At 39.1% G+C, this 20,790-nt stretch overlaps 2 protein-coding genes across 3 annotated transcripts; one reads left to right on the top strand and one right to left on the bottom strand.

The window, feature by feature from the left end:
- Positions 1-638: 638 nt before the first annotated feature.
- LOC113155838 (dickkopf-related protein 3-like) lies at positions 639-15,620 on the bottom strand. The gene is made up of 5 exons (XM_026350549.1): positions 15,487-15,620; positions 14,040-14,202; positions 1,280-1,450; positions 968-1,142; positions 639-844 (listed from the first exon to the last, which is right to left on the bottom strand). The coding sequence occupies exons 3-5, from the start codon at positions 1,430-1,432 to the stop codon at positions 639-641; spliced, it is 534 nt and encodes a 177-aa protein (XP_026206334.1). The 5' UTR covers positions 1,433-1,450; positions 14,040-14,202; positions 15,487-15,620.
- Positions 8,846-20,145, top strand: LOC113155837 (plexin domain-containing protein 1-like). 2 transcript variants are annotated; one of them, XM_026350548.1, is made up of 13 exons: positions 8,846-9,416; positions 14,593-14,759; positions 16,261-16,401; positions 16,494-16,563; positions 17,157-17,279; positions 17,365-17,483; positions 17,581-17,680; positions 17,907-18,002; positions 18,096-18,177; positions 18,261-18,321; positions 18,407-18,530; positions 18,767-18,927; positions 19,036-20,145. In XM_026350548.1, the coding sequence occupies exons 1-13, from the start codon at positions 9,341-9,343 to the stop codon at positions 19,159-19,161; spliced, it is 1,446 nt and encodes a 481-aa protein (XP_026206333.1). In that variant the 5' UTR covers positions 8,846-9,340; the 3' UTR covers positions 19,162-20,145. The 2 variants fall into 2 exon arrangements, with proteins under 2 accessions (XP_026206333.1, XP_026206332.1); XM_026350547.1 differs by having other exon boundaries at positions 9,341-9,416; positions 16,258-16,401.
- Positions 20,146-20,790: the final 645 nt, after the last annotated feature.

The raw sequence follows: 20,790 nt of genomic DNA, 5'->3' as shown, positions 1-20,790 counted from the left end.
ACTTTATTCTCATGAGTTTTTTTTTAACATGATAATACTAGCCACAATTTTCTTTTTTAATTTTCATACTGGCCTTTACATTTAGCTTTGTTGTGTGTACAACTGTTAAAACCTCTGCAACATCTCCACAAAAGCATAACGGTTTCTTCTATAGACTTGCTTGGTAGAATAATTAAAAATGTTCAAAGCAAATTTTCAGGAAGTAATACAGTTCTTTTGTAAAAGATTTATTTTAATTCTTTACAGTGAAGGTGATGTAGATGTACTCAACATCCACAGAAGATGCCATGACAATGTTGCGCCCAGCTACATACAGTAGTGCTTTTGTCAAAATGTACAAAATGAAATAATAAAAAGAACATGTAGTAATACAACATAAATGAGTATCTATACTTCTCTTTATATACAATCATATAAACATATTTACACAATTGATAGCTTTAGTATCAGGGTTTGGGTATTTGGCAGGTCCAGCTTGTTCGCTCTGGCTGGTAAATAAAATCCCTCCTAAAAGAAACCAAGGTTAACAGATGTTCAGAGTAGGTCTTAGAGTTATTTGAGTAAATTATTTTTACAGTTGTACTGTGTGCAGCTCTTCCTTCTCTGTGCAATGCTTTATGTAGATTTTTAGATTCTACTTACTCTCTCCGGAGTGGTGCATTTTTTTCCCGACACAGTAGCCCCTCATCACATGGACAAATCTGGTTTATGCTGAATGCCAGGCCGCCATCAGGCACGTAGCAGCTCTCACCACGGATCAGGCGTCTCTTGCATACCTGCTCGCCATGGTGTCGAGCACAGCACATGGATGCGCCACAATCCCTGTCATCTTTACACCTGGCACCTTGATGAAGGAAGCACTTAAAGTTTTAATCCTTTTTAATGAACAGACACGTTGAAGATTGTTTCCAGATTTAAATAGCTCTTAAATAAGTAGGGTTCAATATGTCTGTGTGTGCACTCTTACCCTCTTGTCCATTGGGGATGCTGCGGTGACACTTCCCAAACATGCAGCTGAGTCCACGAACACACTGGGCGTCCCTCCGACAGTAGTGGCCCTCTCCTCGAAGTGGCACACACAGACCAAAGTGGCGATCACAGGAGAAACCCCGTCCACAGGCCCTGTCATGTTCGCATACAGCCTGGAAAAAAGTGGCTTTTATCAAACCTGACCCAAATGGAAGTCCTGCAGTTTCCTAACATATCTGCATTTAGGATTGAGTACAGATGCCACTGTCTTGTATTGTATTGTATTAATGTACTGTATACTGTAACTTACTGTAACTGGCTTGGCAACGGGAAGGTTTTCTCTCAGCGCTTTTGTTCCTTCCTTAGGAGGGCTGTGAGGCATGTTGAGCATCCAGGCCCATATATGAGCCTCAGCACAGGAAACGCACAGAAACAGGGAGAGCATCCACAGATTGCCCAACATTTCCAAATGGCAGAAAAACTGGTCAAAATAAGAGGAAGAGGACCCAAAAAAACAATTAGAACAAAACAGAGTGACTCAAAGAGAAAGAAAAGATGAGTCACTTGTCTATGACTCCGTGCCAAAAGAAAATCCAAAACAAAACAAAAAAGTCCCAGTTAATGTGAAGACAGACAGGAGTGAAGGAATCCAGATGGTGACAGTAGCTGGCTCCTCTTCTAGCATGACTTTTATAGGCCACCAAAACTTGACATCCCCCCACCAGGCTGTTTGTCTAAGCAACAGGGTAGGAGGAGACAATTAGTTGTTAATGGATTAACTGAATTGCCGGGGTCACCCCCCGCAGCCAGAAAATAGTGGCAAAATGACCAGTCGTGGAGTGGGGAGAAAGGGAGAGAGTGGAGTTGGGGCTGGGAGGAGATGGATGGATGTGATGGGCTGACAACAGCTTCTCACAGTTCAGCCAAGACAAGCTCCACTTTGTGTTGTTCTCACTGCCAGACAAACAAACGAGGAGGACAAAAGCAGACAAATGCATGACATGTTTCACTGTTCACTGAGTGACAGGTAAAATCACTGCGGGTCCTGGCCCCAAAACACTGGGCCAACACTATTGGCCCTGACCTCAACTGCCCCATTGCCCCCTACCCTATCCCACTTCAGACCCCACGCTGAGAGCAATTTGCAGGAGTGCACCCTGCGGACGACCCCATGATCTCATTAAATATAATTACCATCAGCCATTAGTTCTCAGGGAGAGAAGGGGAGTGAATAGAGGGGAGACAAGTTGCTTTAGGGAAACAAACTGATTTTGTACATATTTTAGTTGAGACCACACATAAAAAATTATGTTTTGGTGAAAGTGAAGTGAATGTGTAAATCATTACAGCTAGAGCCAATTAATAATAAATCTGTTGCTGGAGTGAAACTGAACAATCAATGAGACATGGACCACGTATCAGACCCCTTTTAGTTTGTCTCCAAGGGCATCCAATAAGAAGTGATGCACACATGGAACATTACTCAGACACATTCATACTTTAAAACACTTTAAAACACTGCATGCCCTTTGACACATGGGAGAAAACTCAGGTGTTGAGTGCAGGAACATCTGAAAACTAAGGTGATGGTACACTGTATTGCAGCAAGAGTCGAGGTTCTGTCTTCTTGTTGGATGATCCTGTGTTAATAACAGAGGTGTTTGTTCCTCAACACTAGAAATACCATCTACAAACAGAAAGGTAGAATCACTGCACGATCAGTTATGAAGTATAAGACCACTACAGCTGAATTTGTTGATAAACTCGACGCTACGCTTCATCCCAAGACAACCATTAAAACCAGTACATTGCTCAGTGGTCTTTATCAAGTAAAGATGATCACACTGGAGACATGTAAATTTGCTTCAGGGCGAGGCGTTGGTTATTACATAGTGTCACTGTGACAACTTATGATCTCTGTAACTAGGAATGTACAGTCTGGATTAACTGTACGGTCTTAACTCAAAAGGTCCAAATGGCTTTACTCAACATTAGCATTCAGTATTTTCACTCAGACTGAGATGCCTGGATAATTGTTAGTCGTTTACATATTCTCAGTGGCAGACAATACAGATCGGTAACACAGATATTACAGGGTCTGCAGCTATCTCATCTCCAGGTAGTTAAGTCCTTATGAAAACAGGCTAACACAGACTAATGATGTAATTGATGGCCAATTAGCAGGCACAATAGCAGCTACTGGATCAATTAGTAATATGTAAATAAGTATTGTATTGTGATAATGCAACTTGGGCAGTTTAATTATTCTGATTCATGCGTATTGACACTTACTGGTTATGCAAAGTTTGTATTAATGAAACAACTGAGAAATATTATTATGCAAAAATGGCAAAGATGCATTTAATGTCAAATGTATGTTGTAAGTTTTATTGGTTTGAATATCTGGAGAGTGGTCATTCCGATTGGATATTTTTTTGTAGCTCAGACTGGGAATTAGCTAAACATTTAGAAATAAGTGTTCTTCCTTTATAACAGTATTTTGGATATTTTCTACCCCCAGAACTGTGGTTTGCAAGATGCTGCAAAATGACAGTTCAGTCCCTGCTCTTATCAAATTCCCCCAAACATGTACTCTTGTTCTACAACTGTACTTACAGCTAGATAAATCCCCCACTCCACCCCTCTCAGTGTTGATGACTCCGCTAATGACGCTCGTAATGAATGTGCTTGCTGTCACAATCAACATTGTCGTGGGTCTCGCAATTAGTGACAAACAAAAACAATGGGCAGGGTGATGTTAGCCCATTGTAATGGACCTTGACCCCCCACAGGGAGCTCTGAATGGTGGAGGGCATGAGGAGTCTGCCTTCCCACCACCGTAAAAACAAAAACATGTTCAGTGCCAGAATGGGTGGATGACTGGCAACAGAGTGAATGTGTATTGGAGAACAATGAGGTAAATGTGTTGCTTCTTCAGGAATCAATACGTTGTCTTGTTCTGCTTAAAACTCAGTCTATGTTATGTTATCTTTCTGAGACAGAAGATAACAGGTTCTTGGGGTAATGAATAATTACACATAGAGGACGGTGAAGGTATTGGTAAGTAGTTTTAAGGTAACTGGGAATTTGTTGTTGTATTTCGTGCCAGTATGTTTCATTGGTGGTGGTAACAAAGTAAAGTAGAAAGCTTTTCTAGTTTCCATCCAATTTCCAGTTAATTGATTATAAACCACTGTAGAAGAAGGGGGGAAGCAGAAGATGATATTGTAATTAGAAGAATTTGTTTCATGTTTCATACAAACAAGTCTGATGTTTTCATCTGTGGCTAATTTTCCTCTTTTTGATGGAACAGGAGTAGACATTTAAATCACATGCGTCCTCTATGTCATTACCTTTTTGCTTGCATTGCACAACCTTTCTACCTCAGATAAGTATAAAAACCTGTTAGTAATCCAGAGGGCCAGTTTCAAAGCCTCAATATAAGGATTCTCTTTATTCTACATCGGGGGTCTGCACTGGCAGACTGTTAAATAAACCACATGTGCATTCAGTACGTACACTCCACGTTGATTAATTGGGGTTAGTAATTTCAAGTGTTTTTTAAATGTTTCATTTCCATTTTTATACAAAGATGCACATTAAAATGACCCCTACATAACACATGGGGACTTGCAGAGGTATGCTTGTGTTTTAAACTCCAAACTAAGGCCTTTGTTTTGGGTTTCTGACTAAGAAATTAAATATTTTAACTCTCTCTTGCTATCAGTGGTCACTTAAATGATGTTTAAATGCCTGTTTCGTTTCATCTTTTCCATTCCTGGTATTAACACTATAACATACTGATGTTCACCATAGTCGCAGTCTTAGTTTAACATTTGCTAATTATCACTAAACAAAAATAGCAGTTGAAGCTGATGAGCATGGCATTATCTTTGCAAGTATTTGGACATAATCCTGATTGGACCATTTGAATTTAGGGGCTTTTTGTGTCTTTATTTGACAGCAGACAGTACAGAGACGGGATAACAGGAAACAGAGACAAGCAACAAAGGTTTATGCAATGATGCATATGGACCAAAAAAGAGAGAAAAACAAAGAGCAAAGTGTTTTTCAGCCTTGTAGCTGAACTTGAATGTCAACATGTAAGTACATAGTGTTCTAACATTTACTTAACCCCCAGCATTAAATCTAAATTGGAGTCACATTTTCAAACAAGGTGCTACAAATGCCTCAAAGACATTTCTCCGTAAGTGGACGGACTGCCACAGGTTTTACATCACTTCATGAAGTTAAGCGACGGGTGAAAGGAAGCCAGTGATGTTACCAGAAAGAAAACATTACCATTAGAAATCAAAGTTAAGGAGGGCCAATCTCAAAGTTAAGATGTACTGAAAATGTACATACACTGTGTTTTAAGAGTCTGTTAATGTATGAACACACTACAGCTGAAATAATACAGTCATATAAGACTATTACTAATTACTAGTCACTATTACTATTATTGTTTTTAAAATTATCTTTTTCAGCTTAAAGAAACCACAGTTTGTTTCCCACACCCCATCTGGAATGATGCTGTCATGTCTTGTTGTGTTTGTCTTAAAATGTGACTTGTCTTTATAGTTAGTGAGTCAGATGTAAATTAACTAGTTAATAACATCTATGTTCAGTGTCGTGTTGTAAATTAGGCTGCGAAATGAGATCTTAGGTTTGTGTTGTAAGAAAAAAAAATCTGGTAAAACTGTTTCTGTGCTGTTTCAATGCAGAAAATGTGCCCAAACACTCACTGGGAAACCCCTACACTGCAGCAACTAATGGCTTGTCAGTTTCCAACAGTCATATTAAGCCTGATTCGTTGACTCATAACCAGCTCCACAGCTGTGTTTTATGGTTATTTAGACACGGTGGCAGTAATCCTTCAAAGACACATTTTTGGCAAGGACGTTTTGTGCTGATAAATACACAATCCATAATTAAAAAGAACCTCAGATAAACGAAACCTGTGTTTTATTTGGACCTCTGATGTTTGACCTGCATTTCTGGTAAGGTTTCATATGATGTTTTCTATAACCTGTTTTCAATTGGAACAAGACAGAAGATTGTGACTCCCTCTATAATAGGAAACAGCCCTGTGTCTTCTTCATGCCAGCTTTTTTTTAAAAGAGATGAATAAGAGGGCAAGAAGAGAATGTGGAACAACGATCACTGATGGCCATTTCCAATTATTATAATTTATGAAAATCATAGCAAATGTCCTGCAAGGAAATTGGCCAATGACATATGCAGGACCAGAGCAGAAAACACTACTTTTCAGTAGTTAAGGGGAATTCATCGCCCTCCATCTGCTTTTCTAGCTTTCTCATCATGTTTGTTATTTGGCCTTCTGGCAGTCAGCTTCAAGAGAATTATTACCCTGCCTGTACAATACAGTTTGACCATATTTCTTCCAGCAACGACAACCTTTTTAAGGGCTTGTTGTCTTCTGAATTATTTCTCCCAATATGAAGGGGACTGTTCTGTATCTATCCACATGAGTGACAAAGAAAGGAAAAGCCAACGTGAATTGCCTAAGTATGATGATGTTCCACCATCTGCAGGATTTACAAACTTCTTCCAAAAGATATTTCTACATTTTTGTGTTTTGATGAAAACAGCTGTTAATCACCATGACGGACATAGAAAGTCATTTTGATTTGTTTGTTTGTTTGTTTGTTGGTTTAACTGAACATAACATCAAGCCAAAATCTCATGCAGGTTCAGTGATCCCATTAATATTCGTGTATCTTTATGCCTAAATGAATGCATGATATCAGCATGAAGTATAGAGGCTTTCTAGTCTGTCTGCTGTTTATCTAAAGAAACAGCCTTCAAGTAATTATCACAAGAATCTGCACAACATTTTGGCCTTTGCCCACGTCCACATCTGTGTGCAGTCCCCAATTAATCAACGTGGAGTGTACATAATGAATGCACATGTGGTTTATGTAACAGTCTGTCTGTGCAGACACCCCATATTGAGGCTTTGAAACTGGCCCTCTTGAAAAGAAATGTTACTCATATAAATACTGACAAACATTGAAGCTTCTTATTCTACTAAAAACAGGTGTAAGTCATGATTTGTCATGAAAAAACCAAGGCTAAAAATATCCTGCCATCTCATCCCAAAGTTGCTGTCCAGATGCCGGGGATAACCATGACCCGAATGACCGAGGCGTCCAGTCATTTGGAACAACAAGTATTCTCTCTCTCACTGAGCCGTTCTAGACCAACTTTTTCTAATCTTTGCATTTATATCTTTCACAGAGTCATAATCTTAGATTAGACCAGTAGCTGCTGTCTGATTTTTACATTATACTTGTGTTTTGCATAAAAATAAAAAGCAGAAACGCCCACCCCACTTATTACATAACACCTGGTAGCTACAATGATCTAGCTCACATCCCTTCAGCCTGTTTTGAGTGTGTAAATGAAAATAAATATTTTGTTAATGTGTGCACCTTAATATAGAGTGTGAATTCAGGTAATGAGTCATTTAAAGTCTAAAGCACAGACTTTCTCTGTAGGAAGATGGTAAAAACACACGTTATCATGTACAACAGATGTGCAAGAATTTCACAAGGTCTGTTTCACCCCTACAAAGCACCACATGATGTCCTCCTGTCTCCTACCTCTCCATATGGGATTAACTCTGAGAGGGAAGCTGTGAATAACTACGTCTATCCTAATACTGATACGCCCACTTACATTTCTTCATCCCATCCCACTGAGAGGTTCATAGTCAAAAGCAAAACAGCAGCAAGCTGCAAATATTAAAGCACATGGCTGGTGTTATTCTGTGTTTTCCTATTCTCAATAAAACGAATGGAAAAGATCCAAACCAACAATGACTTGATCCTCCAAGTATTGTATTTATATCATGGTATATCTTATTCCTCTGAGCGCCTTGGTTTGTTCAAAACGATTATAAATGGCTGACTGGTTCCTTCATTACAATAAACACACACATTGTGGTGGAGTTAATCCCATATGTAGAGTCAAGATACCGGAAATACTCAGCAAATGTGTATTAATTCGCAGCTGAAAATAGTCTGTGACAAATCCATTATTTAGTCCTGTTTGAGTAATGACTACACAGTCCAGGTGCCATTTTCAGAAATGAGATGATAAATTTCAGAGCCGTTTTAAAACATCTGCATCCTCTTTAAAAACAAATCAGCTTTGAGCATCAGTCCCAGAAATCAGGAGGGTTTATCTAAGTCTGTTTATCAACTTCAAAAGTTGATAGTTGAGTTGCACATGTCCCCAAGCTTAACCCGGCAACATGAAACAAATATTTTGTTCATAATTTACTGTATTATTTTATTGAATCATCAGTTAGGTTAGTGATACTATTCTTCAAACGTCTTGTTTTGACCTTGTTTTTCAAAACTAAACTAAATATTAACATTTGATAAGATTCATCTAGTTTAAAAAAAGATCTAAATCATTCCTCTTCTGAACAAATCTTAAATAGGACAGACAGAAAAAGTTCAAGGTCACAAGAAAACTAAAATCGATTAATATGCATGAACAAGAATTCTACTATATACAACATATTATAACAGTATTATAACATCTAATATAGCTGTTATAATACTGTGATTGACAGTGTCCTCTGCTGTGTAAAGAAGATAAACATGTTCTTAGTAAACATGTTCAATTAGAGAAGAAAAAAAAAAGAAAGCTTGCAAATTTCAGTAATCTGTGTAATATTCCTTTAAACAAACCACATGCTTGTTTCAAAACAGCAACCATTGAACTATCACATTTATTTTGATTCAACATGCTTCCACATGGGGGAGACATGCTCCTCCCAATCTCACCCCCTTTTTTGTTTGGATGGAAAGGAAAAATGTAGGAATACATAAATATTTTCTCTTCGGCAAAGTCTCGCAAAAGTCCAGAGCTCTGTTTGAAAGAGAAACAGAGAAACAAACACAAGTAAAGAGACTGAACAACAGAGGGACAGAGAGGGGAGCCAGAAGGCATTTAAACGAGCAGAAAATAAGAAGATTGAAGCGAAGGAAAAACCTTGAGAAAACACAACTCCTCATTCTGCAACACAGCTGTTTGTCAACTGTTTTCCAGCCACAAATCCATCATCAGAGAAGTTACTCTCAGGGCCAAACAAGGACGTACGTAAAGCAGAGAAGAGAGACAGACAGAGGAGGGAGAAAAGCAGTAAACGTTGGCTGAGGTGTAGAAAAAGCAGTTGTGGGAGAGCAGAAGCGAAGAGAGAGCGACGAAAGGTGGGGGAGTGAAGGAGTGAGGCTCCCCCTTCTTCCAGCAAAGTGAGAGGGGAAACAGGGGAAGAAAGAAGAATAAGAGAGGAGTAAAAAAGAGCTGGAGAAGGAGGGAGAAGAGTCAGCTGGACATGGGGCTTTGTGCCGTTCTCCTCATCTGTCTCTCCCAGGCTCAGCTGGGCAGAGTCTGGGCTCAAGAGCACGAAGGTAAGCAGCAAATAGACACAGGTACTCACGTCCACTAATATTAACACCATTTTGACTGACTTTCTTCAGAGAAGTGCTGCCCAACAGCTGCCAAAAACAGAATCCTAGGAGGGTTATTAAATTTTAGCTGACCCGAATTATTTGCCACACTCAACACAACAACAAGCTCGGTTGAAAAATATTTTTGAGCATGAACTTTGGTGGAATTGCATGTGTGGGCGTGTGTGAAGAGAACAGGTTGGTGACATTTCTCTAAACTACTCACAGGATGCAGATGAAAGGCTGTGTGCAGGTCTGGGTTTTCTTTGGTTGTCATTCCAAAACTGTCAAATTTCCTGTGTCTGGTTTTCATTTGCTTGAAAAATAAGGATCATGTGATCGGAGATCCTGCATTTTAGCAGATAAATACTTCGGGTTAACCAGTGATTTAAATTATGACTTATAACCAGCAGGAGTGTCATCAAACAGCAAGTGAGCCTGGAATACTCACATTTCTAAAGTTTCTTTCTTTTCTATGTTGCTTGGCCTGATCTCAAACTGTGTCTAATTACCTAAAATACTGTGCATCTCCTTCAGATGTTTGCTGTGTACTGCTGCCATTTACTGTGTGAGTGTGTCTGTATGTGTCTAAGTGCATGTATGTATTTTTGTTCTCCTTGGAGATGCATTATTTTTAGCCAGCCCCCGTTCTTCCGCTGCCACTTCTCCTCCGACAACCAGCAGTGCTCCAGTTTCTCTGGCCTCTCCTGTGGTCCCAGTTCCTCTGATCATGGGCCTAGCTCTGCAGAGGACAACCCATTAAACTATGCACAGTCCAGCGAAGCATATTCCTCCAAACATAAGACAACAACACATACAACAAAATATTTTTGTCACTGAAATTCACAAAAACAATGATTCGTCCAGGTGTTCACCTATCCTCTGTACAGCAGGTTCTCTATTTTGGGAGCTTTGCCTACAGCCTGATAACTTCATCACAGTGCTTGCTCATCCCAGAAAGTGGAACAGCTCATTGCTAAACAGATGACGCTGGAAGCTTGGAGATGTAGTGACTACTCAATCTCTCAGTCACTTCCACTGAAGGGAATATATTTGTACCATTCACTCCTTTTTATGAGTGACTGCAGGCCATGCCAAATCTCTTTTGCAGAGCAGTTAGTGTTCCAGTAGAACTGGTTGCATGGCGGTTCTATTAAAGGTCAGCACCATCAAGACCTACAACACAAATTTCTGTGTCAAATTCCACTAAAGTTGAACTTTACACAGGTGCTCAGGGTGAATTTACTTGAAATTAACTAATGATGTGTAAACTGTAGACCATGTGTGGTCAGGTGCCTGCTGCACGCATCAGTGGAAATAACTATTAAATGTTGTCATTCACATGCAAAGTCAGGTAGTGTTGGCAGTTTAGAAATACAGAAATGCATAACACTAAAGAAATTGTGGCTTTGTGCTTTCCAAAGGTTACAGAAGCAAGGCTAGCTATCACTACTGTTTACATTGGCCCCGCCTCGTTCATCTTAGCGTTCCTACTCAGTAAGCATGTGTGTTTCCATTTTACACTGTGTTTTTATCTTAACTGTTTTCAGGACGTTTGTTCAGGATTATTTTTTAAAGGGAAATAGAAGTTAAGAAGTTATATGTGTGAGTAACTAAAGAACACCTTAACTCAAATTTACAATTGTTAGCTTTAACCAAATGCAGATGTTAAGATGCTTCAAACTGGCTGGCATCTATACAAGAAGGTTTGAACCTAGAGCCAAACCGGCTATGCACCAAAGGTTTAATCATATGTTTTGTACTATTACTGTTAAAACTCCAATGTATTTAAATTTAGAGCTGCATCAATGAGCCAACCAAAAGAAAAATAATCATAACTTTGTAACAAAGCAATTTGTGCGTTGAGTCATGTTGATTTTGTGGAGTTTCTGATAAGATCAGCCAAGAGCTACTGTACAATTCTTACCAAAATAATATCCTGTTATGAAAACCATTAATACATCCTAACATTGAACACAACATAAACTACATCTGGACAAACTCATCCACAAATTGGAACTACATATCAGCTGCACCTAACATAGAAAATCAGTCCCAAAGTTAAATACAAAACAGCTCCACGATATTTTTAAAACTCTGAGTCAGAAACATCTCTCAATATTTATCTAAATTACACCATTTTCCCATTACCTGGAGTTCTTATCAGTACAGCTGTCAGTGTTTGTGATTGTGTGTTATGGTTACTGCAATTCCTCTCAATGTGTGCCAATGGCTTTCTCCCACGCCATAAGCAGATTTGAACACGGATCACCCTTTTAAAACCCAACCACAATAAAACCGCTGCACTAAACTGATGTCACATATAGCAGTGAGCCTGATCCATGTGACTGTGATTCCTGCTCCTCTACCTCTGGAGCAAAGATGTTGGCCTTTTGTTCCCGTTGCTGTTCCTTGCTGATAATTCTCCTTTCTATAACCATGTACATGTCTTTCCGCCTTCAACGTATCTTTGTCTTCACTTCAAAGTGTTGTGCATTTACCCAGTAGGAGATTATTTTCAGGGGAATTTTTTCATCCCTGGACTTCCATCCAGCCAAACAGACTGAAAGACCATCTAGCTTTTGCCTCAGTTGAGGAACGTGGCTTTTTCTAGTCAGCCTTCAGCTGCTCTTTAACATTCAGAAGTCATTTCAAATTGTAAAAATGGGACTTATCCTATTTCATAGTGGACAGATGACAATTATTAGTTTGAACTTCACTCATGAACATCTGTCGCCAATGAAACTACTGTAGGTCTCTGGAAAAAGACAAAAACGAGTAACAGATCAGGGGAAAGGGAATTAGCTGCATGGGTAATGGAATGAATGAACACAATCTCTACATGGCATGCTGTAGCATATGGCTCAAAATGCTGTGTCCTAGTTTGATGTGTCTCCCAACACCCACTAGATTTGTGGTTGCTGCAATGCAGACACATCTGAAAAAGCAGATTCAATCTTCCGTACATTGCTGCCATGCAGATGGTGTTGTCTCAGGTGATAATATAGATAATTTAAAATACTTCTGAATCTGCCATTCTGCAGAGGCACTCATATAAACTGACACCATCCTGGCTGGTAACAGGAATACTCTAAATTAGGAAGACTGTCATATTCATTCTGTTGCTTTTTATTTTAATATAATGAGCATCTGGGTGTACATTTAAAGAGAAGAAGCCAAATTTGTCACGTCTGTCAGCTCAGTCACTGAATTTCTGGGCCCCATTTCAAATCACCAGGATGTTTTTCTGCATCGGTTTGCACATTCCCAGTGCTGGTTTCATATACACATGTCTGCCAGACCTGATGCTACTTTGGTCAGCTTGTTGCAAGTCCTTTAAAAGCCTATCCGGTCTCGAACACTTGTTAACCCCTTTTTCTTCGAAGTTCATCAAGGAAAACAAGTTCAACACACAGGAAGTTTCTAAAGTATAATCTGAAAAAGTAGACACAATATACAGAATGTGTCCGCTCCTACAGGACTTAACGTACATTCTGTAATAACTAATGCATAGTCCCTGATCTGCCAATTGCTGCCTCCTCCTCAAAGCTCATCCTCATCTATTCCCCCTGCTGCTTGACGCCTCCTCAGCTGTTTGGTGGTGATCATGATGAGTGCTGCCAATCTGACCCAATTAAGAGCCTCTTGTTCTAAAGCTGTGGAAATAGCTTCCACGTCCACACAGTAATCAAATAAGATTCCTCATTAGAGCCATCTCCCTTGTGTGTGTAATAACCTCTCTATGCTTCTTTGTCTTGTCCCATTTTGTCTTTTTTATCATTATCTTTTTGACATTGTATTTTAGTTGTCTAACAAAAGAAAATTCACTTAATAGATACAGCATAAGGAGAAGTAAGCTGCACCCTATCATTTCACAATTTGGATTATGTGCTGATTAAATAAAGTATGTGTTCATCTCTTAGCTTTAGAGGTGCTACTAGACAGATGATGTTTTCTTTACACAGTCTAATGCTATGGTAAGCTAACCAGCTGCTGGCTGTAACTTCATATTTACAATATCAACACAGAAGTGAAAGATCTTCTCATTTAGTTAGGAGTAAGAATACAAGTTAGCATGTTTCCCAAAATGTTCTTATCCACTATCTGCTTTAACAGCTGCCTAATTTTCAAGGAATTTTAAAATCTGGCTGTGGGGATTTACTACCATTTACTAACATTTGTGAGGTCCAACACACTGATGTTGGGTGGTCTGACTCGCAGTCGGCATTCCAGTTCATTCCTTAGTTGTTGGATAGGTTTAAGTTGGAGCTCTTTTCAAACCAGTCAGTTTCTTCAGCACCAAACTAGGAAAACATCATGGACATTTTGGTTTTATGTAAACGGGTACTGATGTTGATCCAGGAAATGATATTACTCAACTGTTGCCACAAAGCTCAACACACCACCAACTTTTTTTTGGGACAAACAGACCAATCAGACTAAAACTGACCAGACCAAAACTGAAAAAAAAAAGAAAAACAGCAACAAAGCAATCAACAGTAGGTGGACAGAGTGTGCACATATTTTTGGTCATTCCATATAAGCAAATTTTAAAAAACAAAGACACTAAGTGGGGCATCTTACCTCAGTCTACCTCTCGTCTTTCCCTTTCAGATGTTCAGAAGATGTTCATAACATGCCGTTACCTAAAAGTTCTGTTCAGTGAGCTAACAACTCACGTTAAATCCAGCACTGCATTTTATCTCTTTACTTGCTCTTCAGGACACTGCTGCTGATCTGGAAACAACTAGAAGTACAAAGAACATTGAGTCATTATCATTTTTCTTTAAAAATACAAAAGAACATAAAAACATTCCTGAAGGGAAGTAAACATTAATCAAAACTATTGATTACTACTGATAATTGGCTAAAGTGCAATACTGGCACCAAATGAATCATAAATCAACAAAAATATTTTTTCCCCAAACACCCAAATTAAATGTTAGGAGAATTTACTATTTCGGTCTTTATTCATTGAGAAACTCATGGAGTGCTTCAAATTGATGGTCAGTAACAGGTGAATTACTAAGGTATGAATAAAATGCTGCATGTAAAAGCTAAGAGTTCCTAAATTCCATCTTCCTCTCTACCTCTGCATGCATGACTCTGTTTTCTCAAAAGGTCTTTTGTGTTCTAGATGCACTGAGTCTGACTCCTCTACGGACAGATGGGGATCTGTCCAACTTTCACAGAAACAGGAGGGACCAAGAAACGCAAAACAAACACAGAGAGGATCGCAACACACGGGCTGAAGGAGGAGGAGTTGATATCAGCACACTGCCCGACAACATCACGCTGATAGTGGTGAGATACAATAGCTGAAAACCTGACTCCTATACTTACTGTCAAATATTGTCTTTTTTTTTTGCATGAACAAAGGCCTAAAGGTTTGTGGCTTATCTGGTAAAAGAATAATTCATACAGTAGTGGGAATTACAAACCTGATGAACCTGTATATCGCACAGCACTACTAGAAAGGTAATTTCTTTTAAACACTACTGACATCACAAAGATAGAGAAGTGGTTTTAAAATAAAGACCCTGCAGAAGGTTCATATCCAGTTCAGGCTGAGATTAAAGCCAACGCTGGTTTCAAATAAAAAGCATTTTTACCAGGTGGCTTATACAGAAGACATGGAAAGACATGGGGTTAGAAAAAAGTGAAAGGTCAACTGGGGTCACAATCATTACTCAGTCAAGCTAAAAATATTCTGTTTGGAAGTTATTGTCATTATGTGTCTGCCAGGTGGGTTTGATCGGTGCCATTTTCCACTCATTACCTTCTACATGTTAATTAAAAGTTAAAAGTTTGTTTGAATTTGTATGACAGGGTTTTATTTCTCTCTTCTATCAGAGACTCCTCTTTCACTTGATTCAGCATCAGTAAAACTCAACCCAAATAAACTGTGTTGTACTTTTATTTGCTTTCCCTACAATTCAAATTGAAAACAGACCACATCTTCCTGCTGCCAACTTACAGTGTTTCTTTAACTGTGGCTGTGAGTCAGTATGTGCACTCGTGAATGACTCACTTGGACATGATCACAAGTAGTTCTGTTGTAGTGGTGTTGTTGATGTTTCTTGGGAAGTCTAATCCCAACTTCCAAGGCAATGCCTCCACTTTCTGTCCAATGGCAATCATTTCAATAACACAGTCAGCTGTGAGGGAAATGTATGTGAATGGTCCCATCTCCTCACCTAGAAATCCCACAACACCCTTAGCAAATCACAGACTGGTGTCAGGCAGTGGGGATGAGGAAAAAAGTGGGTCACTTACTGTATGTGGAGCAGCCAGAGAGGCAGTGAGAGCACTGCATTTAACTGCTCCACTTTCTGAGCCCACGCTAAACCCCAGAACCATTGCTCTCTGTCACCTTGAACTGTGGCATACATTAACAACGCCATCAAGACAGGAGATGTGCAGGAAATCTCAGGCCTGCGTTGTCAAAGCAATGTGTCTAACGTGTAAACAGCTCCCCCAAGTGGTACTGTAAAGACAGAAATAGACAGAACCCATTGTCAGATGTCTCACTACAGTGGTTCCCATTTTACATTTAACTCCTCTTAGTCTTTGCCTTGCACCACTCAATCCCATCATAGTAAAATGCTTGAGGGCTGCAACTAATGATTATTTCATCACTGATTAATTTACTGTTTGTTTCATTAATTAGCTATTGTGTCTACTGTTATTGTAAATGTATTATCAAATACTATAATATGTAATATCAAACTCTCAACTACCTCACCATGAATAGTGTTTTCTCAAAAGTTCACTTTCCTAATGCTTGCCCTCTTTCTCTCAGAAGGACTCCCACAGGTACTACAGATGGCAGAGTTTTGGTCCAACAGACAGACAGACTGAAAACTTGTGGGTAGATCTGAGCACTCTGCACAAGAGCCAAGTCCGAATCCACGGCATACTGTCTAATGCACACCGACAGGCAGCGGTGAGGAGAGCATGCGACACAAACACAGAAAGCTTTCTGATTTAACAATCAGTCATGTCGTTTGATTTGATCGTTTTTTTGCTCATTCACAGAGAGTGGCACTTTCTTTTGATTTTCCTTTCTATGGACACTACCTGAGACAAATTACCGTAGCAACTGGAGGTGAGTTTCACTTTACATTACTTGATATCATGGCAGCAGTCACCATCCAATCAGGAGGCAAAACGTCTACAAGTGTGTTGAAGGAGACTTTGTCCTGCCCTGGGGAAATATTCAAGCATACCAGGCTATAACAAATCTAATTAATTCATTTTGTGATGATTTTAGATACTTTAAAAATCCTTGTATGTGCCCTATATTTTAGCTCAAAGAACATCAACAGCCATGCCAAGGAGAGTTGTTTGTTGATTTCAGTTCCACAGATTAGGCATGAATATGCAAGCGATGGATAGGTAAAAACTGAGTTTATTGTTGTTTATTATTGTTGTGTGGTGTTGGACCTGTAACAAAAATTAATTTATATTACTGTTTACCTCAACAGATTATCATACTTTTAGGTCTCCATTAAAGTAACAAAGAAGTCTTAAATGTTAAATATGTAGATAAAAGCAGCTTAAAAAAAACAACTTCATTTTCATTTGAATTAGTACTTGTCTGAGAATAAATAGAATAAAATAGAAATATGACCAAATATTCAATTCCAGATCTTAGAGTGTTTTTAACATGAATGCTGTTTTTCTGTCCTTCCTCGTCAGGGTTCATCTTCACAGGGGAGATTACTCATCGAATGCTAACTGCCACACAGTACATTGCTCCCCTCATGGCCAACTTTGACCCAAGCTTCTCCAAAAACTCTACTGTGAAGTTCTCGGACAACGGTAAGTGGAAGCTGCTCAGTGAAATTGGTAATGTTTTGGAGCTCCTGGTAAGCTTAGACCTGATTCTATATCTTACTCTGTGTAGGTAATCTATTTGTGGTGCAGTGGGACAAAGTACGGCTAAAGGACCGAGAGAATGAAGGAGCTTTTCTTTTCCAGGCAGCCCTCCACAAAAATGGAACCATCGTTTTCAACTACAGAGATGTGAGCTATGGGTTTCAACTAAATAGATTTCATTATCAGAGCCAATCTTCCGCCTGCACCTCACTTTTAGTCAAAACAAACTATTGATCTGTTTTAGATCCCTGTACCAGTAGAGAAAATGAATTCCACTGAACATCCAGTGAAGGTGGGACTGTCTGATGCTTTTATGGAATTCCTCCCTTCTTCACAGATTTCAGGTCTGTTGTCAGAAAAAAAAAAAAAAGAAAATTTTGTTTCCAATTTTAAGCTAATTTAAAACCTTCTGAACTAGTGCTGCTACGTTCATAAAACAATCTTGTGTCTTTAGCTTTAGTAAATAAATAATAAATAATATTTTCATATTATTATGAGTAGCCTTTAAACCCCACAGCAGAAACACAAAGCTAACAAAACAGAAAGTAACATTTTATGTTTGTCTTGAAGATGCAAGACGGCGTACTATCTATGAATATCATCGAGTTCAGATTGACACCACAAAGATTTTGAGTGGATCTGCATTTGAGTTCACACCTCTGCCCAGTAAGTATTGTTACAAACTTGGTCTTAACATGAAAGCCTCACCTAATTATTCACCTCTATAACTCCAGAACACTGTGTATTCGATTCCTCCAGCCTGTCTTCAACACACATCCTGTGATATCTGCATTACATCCAACTTGACAACCGGCTGTGGCTGGTGCAACACACTTCAACGGTAGGGGGAAACTCTAAAGATTTATATGGTCCCGGAGGTGCACAGAACCTAGTTCCTCTCACTTGGTCCTCACTGTGTTTCAGATGTTCTGATGGTATCGACCGGCACAGACAAGAATGGTTCGATTATAAATGTCATGAAGAGGTGAGAAACATTTTGCACGTATGCATCATAGAAAAAAGCGACTACTTCATTGTTTCTTGAGTCTTTTCTGTGAACATACACACAGGCTAAAGGCACATGTGAGGACTACAACCCGGTACTACCTGAGGGATCTATGAGCTCCTTCAATGTGTCCTCTCCTGGTCCAACACCTTCTCCAGCGGCACATGAAGACCAGCCTGTCACTAGAGGTGAGTTCCTCTAATACATGAATCTAGAAAGAAATAGAAGGCAAATGTATATTAGTAAAAGTTGAGCTTACCTGTCCAAGTAATGCAGTGTCTGGACAGAATGAATGCAAATCACTAGACTGGTGTTTTGATTGATTGACTGATTAAAGAAACTCTCATATTACACCTGTTGCCCTAATATTAGCAAGCCAACTACATGGAATATTTCTAATAATCTCTGTTTTCTTTCCTTTCAGATATACAAACAGGTCCCCCAAATCATAAGGGCATAACAGAGAACACAACCATCATAGCAGGTGTAGTAGCTGCCATGGTTCTGCTTGTAGCTCTGACAATACTCGCTGTTTACTACATCAACAAACACCCAACGGTAGCTCCACCTTTCTACCTCATGCAGGTGAGAAAACAACCTCAAGAACAAACAATATAATTTTGTTCTTTGTTCTTTTTTCTGCTTAAAGATGCTGTATTAGCGTTTTTAACAGCTACTGTCTGCTGTTTATAGCGACGCACCAATAACTACTGGCCCTCTATGAAGTTCCGCAACCAGGGATGCCACTCCAGTTATGCTGAGGTCGAGCTTGGGGGTCATGAAAAGGAAGGGTTCATTGAAGCTGAGCAGTGCTGCTAAGGGTCATGGACCTGCACAACCAAGTCAGAAGTGGAAAGGAAACCATCTTGAGGACTGGAACAGTATTACAAGGGGATGAATTTGGATAATCAGGCTGACCATCGACACAGAATGTCCCTACTCCTCCTTGGCGGCTGACAAGTGTTTACTGTAACTGCTGTTGTAGCTCTTGCCAGCTTTTTCTGTGTCTCTTGCTGTTTGCCACACACACATACATATACAGGGAAATTACCATATTATCCAAATGTTGGAGGAAGCCACCTATACAGAAATGATGAGATGCAAATGCGTAACTGTACAAAACCCATTAACGCAAGGAGATGTCAGGGAATGAATTGAACTAGCCGTCATACTGCAAACCGATGTACAGCTCAACTACATGTTTTTTTTTTCTCACTTTATTGAGTCATTTACAGTAACCTTATGAGCTCAGTGCACTGCAGCTGAAGAAATCTAGAATACAAAAGCAAAAACATTTTTAACATTTTGACGACACATGTATAGCATCTAGGACAAAGCATTCTGAAAATGAGCTGCCATGGAAGGTTTTGGGTTCTTACATTTAAACTGCATGATTCTGATATTATTCTAGATATCCACTGTTAACACCACAGCTTTTCCACTGGTGTTTTCTGTATTTGGTTCTGTTGTCTGTATGTGCAACTCCTGCCAAACCTTGTTCACTCATGTTTTGTCTAGCTGTGCGTTTCCCTGAGTTGCAGTGCCTTGAGCTCTAAGAGTCACTGTAATTATTTTTTGTTTCATGACACGTCTATGCGAGCATTGACGTGTTCATAAAATGATATATCTCTGTGGACTTTACTACAACAGATCTTTAGCTATATAACTAATAGTGATTATATTGATCAACTCGGTCTTCTCTGGAAAATACTGCTGGGATGAATTGTAGAGACATCAAGTTATGAAAGTTTTCCTTATGTTTAAAAGTCTTCTAATAAAACCTGGTCTGAGTGTTGATATTAATACTTATTAATTAATTCTGAGTACCCTAGACTGTCTCCTATAGTTTATTTTCACATTAGATTGATGTAGTGCTGGAATTATGAGCAAACTCAGTTAACTTAACTTATAGCTTCAGGCTAAAGGTTTTACCGTATATTCTGAGGAATATTTACATATTTTTATTCACAGCAAAGCGATACACAAGCAGAGAGCTTTCTGCTATCTTCTATGTGGTTTCTTGATGAAAAAAAACTAAATGTCTAAAGATGTACAAACATAACCATCCACTCTAACATGGTAACTAGCTAAGATGCTATACATGGCAATACCACAAGATGGAGCAAAAACACTGCAGAAAACTACAGAACTAACTGAACCCACAGTCTCTAAAGCAGAGGTCGCAGTTTGTTAGTTGCTGAAGAAGCAGCTAAGATAAAGACAGTTAAAAGACAGTATGACAGCTAACGTCAGTGTTTGTTTACTTAGCTAACTTAGACTAAATGGATCTCATTATACAGCTAATGCTAACCCTACATGTAAACATACAGGTATGAGTATTTCTAACTAATATAACAATTGATTAACCTCATACATCAAAATGTATTCCATGCTTTGCAAATTACCAACAATAAAAATGTAAGTTTAAAAGATACCGACTATAACTTT

This window comes from Anabas testudineus, chromosome 19 (assembly GCF_900324465.2).
Source record: "Anabas testudineus chromosome 19, fAnaTes1.2, whole genome shotgun sequence".
NCBI classification, from domain to species: domain Eukaryota; kingdom Metazoa; phylum Chordata; class Actinopteri; order Anabantiformes; family Anabantidae; genus Anabas; species Anabas testudineus.
Note: the sequence above shows the minus strand (reverse complement) of the source record. Positions and strands in the feature narration are given on the sequence as shown.

Coding starts and splice junctions, on each gene's coding strand:
- LOC113155838 (XM_026350549.1), bottom strand. CDS start 1,432: ATGTTGGGCAATCTGTGGATGCTCTCCCTGTTTCTGTGCGTTTCCTGT. Junction 1,143..1,279: donor CCGTTGCCAAGCCAGTTACA/GTAAGTTACAGT, acceptor ACTTTTTTCCAG/GCTGTATGCGAACATGACAG. Junction 845..967: donor CATCCCCAATGGACAAGAGG/GTAAGAGTGCAC, acceptor TCCTTCATCAAG/GTGCCAGGTGTAAAGATGAC.
- LOC113155837 (XM_026350547.1), top strand. CDS start 9,341: ATGGGGCTTTGTGCCGTTCTCCTCATCTGTCTCTCCCAGGCTCAGCTG. Junction 16,402..16,493: donor ATGCACACCGACAGGCAGCG/GTGAGGAGAGCA, acceptor GCTCATTCACAG/AGAGTGGCACTTTCTTTTGA. Junction 17,280..17,364: donor TGTGAAGTTCTCGGACAACG/GTAAGTGGAAGC, acceptor TACTCTGTGTAG/GTAATCTATTTGTGGTGCAG.